This window comes from Sus scrofa, chromosome 9 (assembly GCF_000003025.6).
Source record: "Sus scrofa isolate TJ Tabasco breed Duroc chromosome 9, Sscrofa11.1, whole genome shotgun sequence".
Taxonomy (NCBI): Eukaryota; Metazoa; Chordata; class Mammalia; order Artiodactyla; family Suidae; genus Sus; species Sus scrofa.
The window spans coordinates 90,436,247-90,450,148 of NC_010451.4; the positions used below are offsets into that span (position 1 = coordinate 90,436,247).

The 13,902-nt window shown below is 40.6% G+C and overlaps 1 protein-coding gene across 8 annotated transcripts in view; it reads left to right on the forward strand.

Moving 5' to 3' along the window:
* DNAH11 (dynein axonemal heavy chain 11) overlaps window positions 1-13,902 on the forward strand; it is a 348,284-nt gene that overhangs the window by 16,203 nt on the left and 318,179 nt on the right. For all 8 annotated transcript variants that reach the window (XM_021063431.1, XM_021063432.1, XM_021063430.1 and 5 more), the window contains 4 exons: window positions 2,591-2,787; window positions 3,282-3,480; window positions 4,233-4,332; window positions 8,339-8,550. In XM_021063431.1, coding sequence (XP_020919090.1) covers window positions 2,591-2,787; window positions 3,282-3,480; window positions 4,233-4,332; window positions 8,339-8,550 — 708 coding nt within the window. The remainder of the gene's footprint in view (window positions 1-2,590; window positions 2,788-3,281; window positions 3,481-4,232; window positions 4,333-8,338; window positions 8,551-13,902) is intronic.

The window sequence follows — 13,902 nt, forward strand, 5'->3', positions numbered from 1 at the left end:
TGAGTGGCTCTGACATGGGCCTTTGCAGGGCCACTGAGAGGGGCCATGTAGCTTGTGCTTTTCTCCAGTCAGGCAGCCTGCAGCTCCATCAGGAAGCATATGCCTGTGGCACTCTCTTGGCTCTTTTTGGTGCAGATTGGGCACCACTAGTACAAGCCTCTGCAGGTCCACTAGGCAGAGCCATGGGGCTTGTGCTCTTCCCAGATGGTCAGTTTACAAATCCCATGGGGAACAGGCGCTGATGACCTTCTCTTGGCTCTTTTGGAACTGGTGCTGGCTAGCGCGAGCCCTGACAGAGCCACGGTGCCTGTGTTTTCCCCGGTCGAGCAGATTACTGCTCTTGCAGGTTATGAGTGCTGCCAACCAAGGCTCTTCTGGTGCACTTTGGGTGCTGCTAGTGTGGGGGTCACCAGCAGGAGCCAGGAGCTTGTGTTATTCCTCCAGGCAGTTACTCCGCCTGCTCCAAGGAGTCTGTAGTCCTAAAAGCAGGGCTGCTTCCCAGCTGTTGCTAGGCAGCCACTGCTGCAGGTTCCTGAGCTGAAGCAGGCAGTGTCCTGCAGCTTGAGAGAATGAATGCAGGGAACACAGCTGTAGTGGTGGATGCCTCCCTTCCTTCCAGCACCCCCAAACAATGGCATCTAGCCTCTAAGCCCAACTAGTGCCTTGCTTAGGCACCTTCAATTGTGTTTGCCCTATACTCTAGTCCCTCCAGGCTGCTTCTGAGTGGCTGACCCCAGTTTTTTCCCACATAGCCAGTGGCATCTCCCTCTTTGGATCTGATCTCTAAGGCCAGAGTTTTATTTTATTTTTTATTATTTATTTATTTATTTATCTTTGCTAGAGCCAAACCCTTGGCATATGGAGGTTCCCGGGCTTGGGGTCTAACCAGAGCTGCAGCTGCTGGCCTACGCCAGAGCCATAGCAATGCCGGATCCAAGCCGTATCTGCTACCTACACCACAGCTCATGGCAACGCTGGATCCTTAACCCACTGAGCAAGGCCAGGGATTGAACCCACACCCTTATGGTTCCTAGTTGGATTCGTTAATCACTGAGCCATGATAGCAACTCCTACGGCCAGAGTTTTAGTTCTGAGCACCTGCAGGAACATCTACAGTTGCCCATCGCCCATAGCACTGACCATTTGTGGAGGATAGTTTCTGTTTTAACTGCTTCACGCCATTTGTCTGGAGTTCCTCCTCTGTCTTGGCTGATCTCCTCACTGGTAGGCGAACTTCCCAGGGTGCAAGAGCTTTTCCTCTTTCCACTGCTCTCCTGGGGGAGCAAGTCCCATCTCGATTCCTTTCAAGTCTTTTTCTTCTTTCTTTGGTCCTGTCTAGTTTCATGACATTTTTCTTGCTCTGTCATAATCCTGAGGTCTTTTGTCAGCCTGTAGCACATTTTCTGTGTGGGTAGTTCCACACATAGACGTATTTTCATTGTATTTGTGGGAGTAGGTGAGTGTCACTTCCTGATCCTCTGCCACCTTAGCTGGTTCCCATTTTAAAGATTTAAACCAAGTGGCAACTTTCCCGGCAAGTCTTCCCTAAACCCCATCCCAGCCAGAGACAGATGTTTCTCCTGGGTTTCCAGATGACTTGAAAAGTGCCTCTCAATGGCAGTTCTGAACTCAAGGGCCCTGACCCATGGGCTCTTTTTCTTAGGAATTCACATTATTTCGTAGGAATCCCTTAGTGCCACAGGTAATGGGTGCTAAGCAGGAAAATGTAATAAGAATACAATTGGGTGAGATCTACTTTATTCTCATTGGAAAACAAAAGTGAATTGTCGGTTTGTTTTTCATTAACTAGAAGATTATGTTCTTAAAGTCAACTTTAAAAAGATGATGTAACTATTTTCTAAGCATTTTAGCTCCTGTAAATTTATAGTTAATGCTGAAAATCTGGACAGATTATGTCAGAAAGAAGTTTCAAATGAGTACCTATTGGAAAAGAGAGAGGAAGCAAGAAGAGACCAACTTCATTAACTGAGCATAAACTCTCATTACTTAACCTATGCTAGGCTTTGGGAACACCAAAAAATCTGTGGGTTTTCACATTCCTAGTTTTATTGATATTCCCAACTTAATGGTGGAAGGAGTTCTGAAAAAGGTCCATGTGATTTAATAAACATCTTTCTGACTGTCAAACTTTAACGCACTGGGATGTTACCCTGGGATGGAGAAGATTAATTGACTCTTGGCTCTGTGTGATTCAGGAGGATTTTTTTCATTAATATACCTGCCAATGTGCTCAGTTTGCATTAAGAAAGCAGTTTACTTACTTGACATGATTTTGCTTATTGCATGCAGAGTTTGAGTTATTGGGAGCCTCCATAAATGTTTGATAAATGGGTAAATGAATGAACAAGCAGTATAGTATTTCCACTTTGAAAGAATTTATGTCTAATTGATGAAGTCTAAATGGTTCACTGACTTTGTCCTCTCTTTGTAGATTTGATACCATAGGAGGATATTTATGAAATTGAAATTGAATAGCTTTGTTGCCGATTTTATATGACAAAAAAAAAAAGATCTCTGAAGGAGCTCATTGTCAATTTTACCATTTTTTAAAATGTTGCTCTTTCTCTAGATTTTGGTGCCAATTATTTCTAATAAGAACAACCATAAGTCCTGGTCCTGCTTTATCTCACAAGACATGGAACGTCACGTAGAAGTCATGAGAAATAAAATGCATATTTTTAGGGGGAAAATGTTGAGAAGAACTCTTCTGCCAATTCCCACTATTGCAGGAAACATTGACCTGGATCAGAAATATTCAGAGACCAGGTATGTGCTGATATGCTTTATACAGCATATCAAAATGGAGAGCCAGCGCATCCATTTCATATCACACCCCCTGCAAAGTGACACAGTGTTAGCAAAATAGCAAAATTAATATAAATACAGCATATTTTTTAAATAATGTAAAGAAACTCCATTACATTTCCTTTCAAAGTGTACTTCAAAGTGGACTGTACAAAAAGCAAGCTGTAACAATTGCTCTAATATCAGCAATAGTTTTCTAGTAAAATGATTTTAAGGACATCATGAAGATTTGTTTAACAGTTTTTTTTTTTAATGTTAGAGACAGACCAGTGACAGTTTAACTATCACAACTCAAATTGAGGCTCCAAAAATAACTGATGTGGTTTTGAAGTATTTACATTTAGAAAACTAGTTTGGATTCAAAAAAAAAAAAAAAAAAACAAAAATACCTATTAAAAGCCAAGTCCTTTGTTTATTTGGATGAAATGATTCATTTTTGTATTTTATTAATACAGAATTCATAGGCTAGAGCCAAATGAAAGGACAATACTCCATGTACTTGAATCGGTGGTTATTAAATGGTCGCATCAAATCCAAGAAGTTGTGGAAAAAGATTCAGTGCAGCCTTTGCTCAGTGGCCTTCACTCAAATCCTGAAACTGAACTGGATTTTTGGACAATGAGGAGAGAGAACCTATCATGCATTTATGACCAAGTAAGTAGAAACTGCTTGTCAGTTGAATTAGCAAAGTCATTTGTAGAATTTGGCCTCCAGGGCACCGATTTCCACTAACTTTAAAGGTTCAACACACTGTCTTAATTATTCTCTTTTCTTATTCTAAAATTCTGTATGGTATGCATTCTTAAAATGAATGGGAATGAAAAGTAATTTTGCCTTTTTGAGAACATTTTGACAGCACATGAAGTAATTGGAAATACTTTGTGGCATAGAAAGAGTAGTTCCCCAGGGAAATGTCGAAGATTATAAGATTTAATTAATCTAGTTGATTTAATTGATTTGGAAAGGAATAGGTCTTGCTTAGTGGAGAAGCACAACTTTGGAAGAGCTAACTGGTTCCTCTGCTTGTGTCTGCCTTAGAAATTACTCAATTTAATGTCCTAACAACTAAGGGAGTCATTCACACATTCTCCTGTGTCTTAGGGATTTTCTGAAACAAAGCAAGAAGTTTTGTATGGAAAAGTGTATGGAAGGTTTATTATTTTGCGTATGTAATTCAATGTAAATGAACGAGTTTTTCGAATAGTCAAATTAAGTACTGTAAATATAAAATAAAATACAAGTTTAAGGAAAAAAATGTTATTTTAAAAATTATTTTCAACTTGACACCAGGTATGTCTGAGTATTAAATTCTATGTGTATTGTGCATGAGTAGAATATAATTTAAATGTTATATGTGGAATACATTTTCTTGTTAATCTAGCTTTTTTTTTTTTTTTTCAATTTAGCTTCAGGCTCCTATTGTGCTCAAAATGGTTAAGATCCTGAAAAATAAGCAAAGTAGCTATTTCCCAACTTTGAGGGACATTTTCCTGTCTGTGAAAAATGGTAAGACTTATGTTCCTTGGCCTGGCACCAGTGGTCCCTCGTGATTGATTCCTGTCTGTCTGTTCAGCCTCTTTTACCCTTAGCATGTTCATTTGATGATTGCATTTGACTCTTGGAATCATAAATCCAACTTAATCATCTGCAATTGATTCTCCAGCTGTACTAAACCATATTTGGGGATATATAGTAAGTACCTACCAAAGAGGCTCTAGATTGAACCTTTAGCAAGAGTGCTTGTGTGAAGGGGAAAGGACTTTTTCTTTGGTGTTTAGCTGGAGGTCATTGAATCCCCAGCATGGAGGTTTTCTAATGAATAGCTGGGTTACTATGAGTTCAGCTATTCACCAGTAGAATCTCTGAATTTGCTTAACATCTACCATTTGTCAAGCTCCTACGAACCCAGAATTAAAGTTTTGGTGACAATTAAACACATAGAGAGGAGGATCAGTTTGTTTGTTGTCCTTCAAACATGTGATATGTGCACATCTTTAAAAACCAGAAATTATAAAAAGGTATTTTTGATTTAACAGGTAAATTTTCAAAGTGAAAAGTCTCCTTCTCTTCTCAGTATCCAGTTTCAGCCTCACCCAGGGTAACAACGCTCCCTATTGATGATTCTTTAGGCATATTTAAGCAAATATGGATATGACCCATGACCAGAGTTTTAAATGATAGTTTTAAAGGATAAAATTGAAGACAATAGGGACCAAAAGCTTGTTTTTGCTTCTAACATTAGAAACAAAACATTAATTTTTTTCTTGCGTAATACATGGAAGGTTAGGAAACACTTCAAATCCAGTTTGAATGTGTTCTGCTATCCGTCCCGGGTTTCATTATTAACTCAGTTGAAAGATGCCTTAAGGAGTTCCAATTGTGGTGCAGTGGTTAACGAATCCGACTAGGAACCATGAGGTTGCGGGTTCGATCCCTGCCCTTGCTCAGTGGGTTAACGATCCAGCATTGCCGTGAGCTGTGGTGTAGGTTGCAGATGTGGCTCAGATCCAGCATTGCTGTGGCTCTGGTGTAGGCTGGCGGCTGCAGCTCCAATTCGACCCCTAGCCTGGGAATCTCCTTATGCCACCGGGATCGGCCCAAGAAATGGCAAAAAGACAAAAATAAATAAATAAGTAAATAAATGAAAGAAATGATAAATAAATAAAAGAAAGAAAGATGCCTTAAGACAGGGGAAAATAGAGGCTTGGGGGTCTATCAGATCTGGATTTCTGTCCCAGATCCACTCAGTATATTTTGAGTTTGCTGAGTCTCTGGTTTTCCTTTGTCAAATTGTCGTATTAATACCTTCCTTCTAGAACTGTCGTAAGGATTATTAGAGCACTATTTCTTATCCTTGTCACAAATGACACTTTGGGCAAGATAATTCTTTGTGTGGGAGACTGTCCTGCACATTGCAGCATGTTGACCAGCACCCTTGACTTCTAACGTGCCCAACCCCTGCACGCCTGTTATGACCCTCAAAAATGTCTTGAGATGTTGCCAAATGACCTTTGGCAGATAAACCTCCCCTGGCCAAGAACCACTGGACTGAAGATAGACAGTATGTAAAGTACTAGGCACACACTAAGTCTGCCTTCAATAAATAGAAGCTGCTCACGTTTTTTTTCCACGTTAGTAAGATTAACATTTTCTGTGTATAAAGCTTCTATGAGAATGAATGCCAAGGGTACTATAAAATTCATAAAAATAAAACCCACTTTGCCATTGTCAGGCAGAGGTGGAAGACCTCCCAAAGACCTGTGAGAGGCTCTTTGTAAAATCACTCGATGTGCTTATCACGTTTTAAGGGCATTTACCCATTAGATACAGTTATTTCATGTCGAATGTATCACTGATGAAAACACACTAATTTCAACACATGAGTGTGTCTGGGGAGAAGATCGTTCCTGGACTCTCATTTTCTTCCTGGGTCTTTATTGTGAGGTGGGCAGATTAATTGGTTACCTGTCAAGTAGAGCAACTTGGGTGGGTGTGTACTTGACATTGAGAGCCCTCCCCTTCAAACCTCCCCCCTCAAAAAAGTCTGGCCATTTGTTATATTTTTGTTTTCTGACAACAGTCTTTTAGGATACTACCAGAGAATAAAAATGTACTTTCCTTCATTCTCTACCATCATAAGTAATGCTGCTTTTCAGGTAGTCAAAGGTGTTTGTAGCCTCAGGAGTCTGATGGACATCCATTTAAGGTACATTAAAAGGACCAATTTTAATCAAAAGCAAATTTGAATTAGATTAAGCAGTAATTAATAACGGTTAACTGTTTAAATCTTTTCTTCATGTATAGCTATTAAAAAGTATTCCTTATGCTTACCATGCTTAATGCTTTTTTATTTGTTTCTGTTTTTGGTTTTTTTTTTTCCTTTTTGCTTTTTAGGGCTGCCTCCATGGCATATGGAAGTTCCCAGGCTAGGGATCAAATCAAAGCTGCAGCTGCCAGCCTACGCCACAGCCACAGCAATGCTAGATCTGAGCCACATCTGTGCCACAGCTCATAGCAACACCAGATCCTTAACCCACTAGGCGAGGCCAGGGATCAAATCCACATACTTGTGGATACTAGCCGGGTTCTTAACCTACTGAGCCTCAACAGGAACTCCCATGATTTTTTAAAGTGAAGTAAAATTTGTGTAAACACAACCATTTTAGAGTGTACAGTTCAGTGGCATTTCATGTATTCACAATATCCTGCAACCGTTGCCTCTATCTAGTTGCAAAATATTTTTATCACCTATGCTTGACAGTTTTATTTTTTTTAATTTTTAATTTTTTTTGTTTTCCCACTGTACAGCAAGGGGGTCAGGTTATCCTTACATGTATACATTACAATTACATTTTTTTCCCCCACCCTTTCTTCTGTTGCAACATGAGTATCTAGACAAAGTTCTCAATGCTATTCAGCAGGATCTCCTTGTAAATCTATTCTAAGTTGTGTCTGATAAGCCCAAGCTCCCGATCCCTCCCACTCCCTCCCCCTCCCATCAGGCAGCCACAAGTCTCTTCTCCAAGTCCATGATTTTCTTTTCTGAGGAGATGTTCATTTGTGCTGGATATTAGATTCCGGCTATAGGTGATATCATATGGTCTTTGTCTTTCTGGCTCATTTCACTCAGTATGAGATTCTCTAGTTCCATCCATGTTGCTGCAAATGGCATTATGTCATTCTTTTTTATGGCTGAGTAGTATTCCATTGTGTATATATACCACCTCTTCCGAATCCAATCATCTGTCGATGGACATTTAGGTTGTTTCCATGTCCTGGCTATTGTGAATAGTGCTGCAATGAACATGCGGGTGCATGTGTCTCTTTTCAGTAGAGTTTTGTCCAGATATATGCCCAAGAGTGGGATTGCGGGGTCATATGGAAGTTCTATGTATAGATGTCTGAGGTATCTCCAAACTGTTCTCCATAGTGGCTGTACCAGTTTACATTCCCACCAAGAGTGCAGGAGGGTTCCCTTTTCTCCACATCCCCTCCAGCACTTGTTATTTGTGGACTTATTAATGATGGCCATTCTGACTGGTGTGAGGTGGTATCTCATGGTAGTTTTGATTTGCATTTCTCTTATAATCAGTGATGTTGAGCTGCCTGACAGTTTTAGTAGTTGTATTTTGAATAACAATATAATGGAACATTCCCCAGTCATTGCACTAGTGACTGCTAGAACGCTGGAATGAGATGACAAATGATTAAACTGCACTAGTACCAAGTGCCCAGGAGGAATTAGCATTCTAGTGGTGAAACTTGTGAGTCTTCAGGCACGATTGACTTGTGTTGTGTGAGTAACTATGCCTGGGCTCTCCTAAAGGGTTGTTAGAGACTGACAGTGTATAAAGCCTTCCTAACCTGCCATGTGTCAGTTTTAGGATAAGTGGCATAAAAAGAAAGAGGTAGCAATTAAGTAGAGCCATGTTGTTTTGCACTGTTCTCTTGAACTTGTAAAGTGAATTAAGATCAAAGAGACTGCCTCACATTTCCGGTGCTTTGCTTTCAGCTCTTCGTGAAGCCCAAGACGTGGAACTTTACCTGAGACCCCTGAGGAGACACATTCAGTGTCTCCAGGAGACGGAATTCCCACAGACCCGTGTATTAATTGCCCCGTTATTTCATACCATCTGTCTCATCTGGAGTCATTCCAAGTTTTATAATACCCCTGCTCGGGTTATTGTTTTGTTGCAAGAATTTTGTAATCTCTTCATTGACCAGGTATGTAGCATTAACAAATGGGAACAGTAAGAATTATTGCCATGTGGTGCAAGTTTTATTAGCTCGGTGAAGAATGCATAAATCCAATCTACAGAACACCTCTTTCCCCTTCCTTTTTTCAGAAAGGACTCTGATGATTACAAAGGCCAAGTGACTTTCTTTCCTAAATGGCAAAGGAGCTCTGGAAATAAGATACACTAAAAGGGCAGGCTGTTACTAGATTCTGTTTGTTGAATATCCTACCTTTCTTCAAAGAGTTTTGACAGCTTCTAATAAAGGACACATATGCGTAATACTTTCTTTGCAGCTTTCCTTTTGGTTCCCATAGGAACACAAGCTGATGGAAGACTTTTGGAAAGTGACCTAAGTTAAGAGAATCCGACAGGAGCAAAAAAGGTCTTCAAAAAATACTAGTAGAATTGTATGAAAAGATTTCTGATTCATGGCTGAGCTTTAAAAATCTCTTGTTTGTCAGCTTCTCCACTTTACATTTAACTTGCAAAATGTTAAAAAACAAAAAAAAAAAAGTTGGGCTGTTTCCCCATCCCATGGGAGCTTGGATTCTTCCTGTGTCCATAATATCAGAGGATATTTCATAATTTAAGAGCCAGAAGGTACTGACAGAGCACATCATTCAGTGATTCTTGGTTGGGGGTGTGTGTGTGTCTTAACTCGAGTTGTCATAACAAGATACCACAGGCTGGGTGGCTTTGTTCTCAAAAATTGTTTTCTCACCCTTTCGGAGGCTGGGAGCCCAGATCGAGGAGCCAGTGTAGCTGTGTCCTGGCCAGAGCTCACCTATGGCTTGTGGATAGCGTCCCCTCTCTCTGTGTCCTCACATGGTGGAGATAAAGATCTCTCTCTTCCTCTTCTTACAAAACCACAGCCCTCTCAAATTGGGGTCCCACCCTTATGAGCTCATCTAACGTTAATTACCTCCTAAAGACTCTATCTCCAAATAGCTACATTGGTGGTTAGGGCTTCAACAGACACACTTTTTTGTGGGGTGGGGCGGGGGTGCAATTCCATCCATAGTAGAGGCTGTATCCCTAAGGAGTTTTTGCGTAACACGTGCCAAGGAATCAGAATCTGTGCATATGGCTTGGCCTTTGAGTTAGGAATGCTTCCTATGAGAACTGGATCGCCTCCAGCTACAACTGGCAAACTGAAGCAGAGGAAGAGAAGTGTCTGAGTTCATTGGAACTGGAAAGTCTAAGCGTGCAAAGACTTGAGAATTATCCTGTTCCAGGGGACTCAGATGATAACTTCAAGGCTCTGCTCTGTTTTGCTCATTTGTGTTTGATTCTCAGGCTCTCATCACTGGTTAAGTGAGGTGGCTTTTGGTAGCATCCTATCAAAGCTTCCTTCTAGTAGTGGAAGTTCCCTGGAAAGAGGCTGACTTTGTTTTTGGTTCTGGACTATTGGGCTTTATTTCCATTTCCTGGAACAACACGTAGCCAGGGGAGATAGGGTATTGGGGACAGGGTCACTTGCTTAGAGAAGGGTGGACAACTCTGACCTAAATCCCTAATCTAGTCTAATGCTTCTCAGTGGTTTTCAGTTTATGACTCAGGTAGAAAATGAAACTTTTTTTTTTTTTTTTTTTTTTTTTTGGTACAGTGGGGTAAATTGGAGGGGATTTGGAGCCTTGAAAATCTGCTCATAGGCAAGGCAAGGTCAGCAGCTTGGAGCTTCTTTGGCCCCAGCCCCTAGAACCTTACTGTTCTAAGCAATAAAGAGAAGACAGTAGAAGAAAACTGGCTGGAAAACTGTGTTCCCATCCAGTCCCTGATACCTTTTCAGGTGAATCAACTGAAACTTGAAAGATAGCATTTGCTCAATTTCCTGGAGAATTCAGGGGGAAATCCAAATGAAAGGAAACAGGTCTCCTGACTAAGAGTGGAGAGTTTGGGGAATTATGTTTGAAATTGAGAGTTGTGTGTGTTCCTTACTGGTTCTGAAGAGGTGGAATGGTGTATTGTATGGAAAGAACTTTGGACTCAGACCAACCAGGATTCAATTCTAATCGAACCATTTTAGGGGAGTCAAATTACTCCTCTCAGTTTCACTTTCCACCCTTATAAGTGCTGAGTTCATGGACTACTATAAGGATCACAAGAGAGAAATATATGAAATGCTCAGTATGGCATTTAATAGGCTCAGTAAAAGTTCCAAACTTTTGACTTAAAAACTAGTTGGAGCTGTTGATAGGTAACAGGTCAGTTCTTTGCTATATTTTATCATCACTTCTGGCTTCATTGTATTTCCATTTCTCTATTGTGCAGATGCAGTTTGGCTCTCTTGTTAAAGCCAGGGCACTGGGACCTAATGACTTGGATCTCCGTGTGAAAGGCTTTGATCTCCACCGCAGGATTAACAGCAGTGACCACCACCTCTCTCAGATACCTTTTGAGAGATCTTTACCTCATTTGGAGAATGATCTAAACTTTTACTGCAAAGCCCCGTTAGTGTAGAAACCCCAAAGGTTGTATTCATTGTTGTAGGCGGCTTGCAAGAAGCCCTGGTTACCTATTATTCCCGACCCCTAGTTTGTGTCAGTGAGCAGAATTTGCCAAGTTCCCAAGGAAATAATATTGCTTCCCTTGTTCCTTAGTTTCTCTTCCTGGCTTATGTCCAGAGGTTCTGTTGACCTGATTTTCTAGATTCTCCAAGTGGACTTGGTAGTAAATCTGCCCCAACATGTTAGGAATCAAAAATGGGCAATGAGTCAACTGTCTGTGCCTGGGTTCTCTGAAGAGCTAAGCTCCATACCACCCTCCCCCACAGCCATCTGCTCATTTATATTTAGTTTTTTATTTTTTATTTTTTTTAAAAGAGTTCTCTGGTGGTTCAACAGGTTAAGGATCTCCCATTGTCAGTGCTGTGGCATGGGGGTTTGACTCCTGGCCTGGGAACTTCTACATGCCTTGGGCGTGGCTACCACATGCACGTGCTCATTCAAACAACCAAAAAAACAAAACAAGTCCAGAGAAGATAAACAGCATTCCCAAGGTCACCCAGCTTTGTGAGAGATTTCTTACCCATTTTACTAAGCTCCATATTTTAAAATAAGTTTTTACTTCTAATTAGTATGTACTGTGTGGTATACTAATGATAATTGTAAAAAATACTCATTGCATAAAATTTATAACAATGGAAATAGCCCTATAGTTCTATCACCCTCAAATTCAGCATTTAAAAATTTTACTTCCTCGGCGTTCCCATTGTGGCATAGTGGAAATGAATGCAACTAGTATCCATGAAGATGCGGGTTCTATCCCTGGCCTCACTCAGTGGATTAAGGATTTGGCATTGCAAGTGAGCTGTGGTGTAGGGTTGCAGATGCAGCTTGGATCTGGCCTTGCTATGGCTGTGGTGTAGGCAGGCAGCTACAGCTCTGATTCAGCCCTCAGCCTGGGAACCCCCATACACCATGGGTGTGGCCCTTAAAGAAAAAAGGGCAGAAAAATTTTACTTCCTCCAAAACTTACACTTATCTATCCATTTTATGTTATAGTTATTTTTTTTTACCAGCTCTTTGAAAAATGATTTTATTTTGGATATTTACTTCTAGCCTCTTATATTATAAATAACATGCAAAAAAATTTATACAGAAATCCTTTTTCCTTAACTTCGACAACTGGCTTAATGTAAATTCCTGATGCCGATCAAGAGGTACAGTCTTTTCATGATTCTTGGACAGTATTTGATATTTACAAATTCTTTTTAAAAGGGACTATATTAATACATTGCTATTATTAATGTGTAAAAAGTTTTGCTGTAATTTACCAGCTTTGAGTATTACCATTTTTAAAAAAAATTTGCAGTGATTCATTGGGTATAGAGTTGTACCATGTTTCTTATTTTGTACCTTGTGTGATTCGTGTGGTTAAACCTTTTATGGGTGTGTGTGTTTAATAATTTCCTCATGTAGTTTTTATGTACTTTGTTTCTGTGAATCTGTTGCCTTCAGTGACTTTATGAAACATTTGCACTCTTCCTGTGTTATACATCAGAAGTCATAAGCTGGCATTCTGTCAGCTGCATTTGGCCAGTAGATCAATCCAGACTTCTTATTTTGCATACTATTTTTTAACATTTCTAAAGAAAATTGTTGCTAATGCTTCAATTGAGTAAGTCTCATTGAAATTCCAGTATGCTAGCCTCTACTGAAAATGAGATCTGGTTTGCCGGCTCTTCCTCCCCCACTGACACAGGCAATTGGTAGAGCTTCCGGTGCCCTTTAGATGGGTCACGTGCTGTCCAGGTGACTTCACTGTTGTTCCTGATCTGCCTCACTCACTTCGTCTGCCTGATCTTTGTAGTCATTCTAGTCATGGTCCGAAACCCTTTGTTACTTTAGAAGCAAATGTGTTTCTGTCCTTTCCTAACGGTGACCATTGACATAGTCACTTAGACCACATGTATAAAAGGCATCATCTGACCACCTTGGCTGATAGCACACTTGAGCTTTGGTAGTGACCTTACTCTTCCTTGGTTACCTGACTCCCTGTTCCTTGGGCATCATTATCACTCTGGGCCTGCAGTGTGTCTGTTCCATGGCTTAGCATCCCTGTTGTGGATATTCTCATTCACAAGTTTCTAGGTAACAGAGTGTGTAAGTCTGAGATGTTGAGCATGGAGAAGAGATGGTAGGATTGAGCAAGAGTAGGAATCCATAAGACCATATAAATAAAAGAAGCTGGGAGACAGGTATCATCCTCACATATTATCACTGTTACCCTTGCTTAATTGATTAATTGGCTTAGTGATAAAATAAATTGGTTAGCAGTATTTTAGTTTATAAGGCCTCTGAAGTGGGACCAGTTTATCCTAAATTCAGTGATTTTTTTTTTTTTTTTTTTTTTTTAGAACTGCGCACATGGAATTTCCCAGGCTAGGGGGTCAGAACAGAGCTGTAGCTGCTGGCCTACACTATAGCCATAGCAAGGCCGGATCTGAGTAGCATCTGTGACCTACGCCACAGCTCACAGGAACACTGGATCCTTAACCCACTGAGGGATGCCAAGAATTGAACCCATATCCCCATGGATACTAGTTGGGTTCATCACCACTGTGCCACCATGGGAACTCCCTCCAGTGGCTTTTTGTTGGCTTGTGCTGATACCATTGAGTATGCGAGAATAGAGCTGGTGTGATTGGGTGTGCTCCAGGGAGCTCCTGGAGGAAGCAGAAAATAGTTCAGAGGTTAGGAGCTAAAAAGAATCTTTAGGTTCATTTGATTCATCTGTCCTTTCTTGTAGATAAGGCAACTGAGGTGCTCTGAGAAAACTGAGCTCATGTCTCAAAAGCAGTTATTGGCCCCTCACTGGATCACAGCCAGGCCTACTG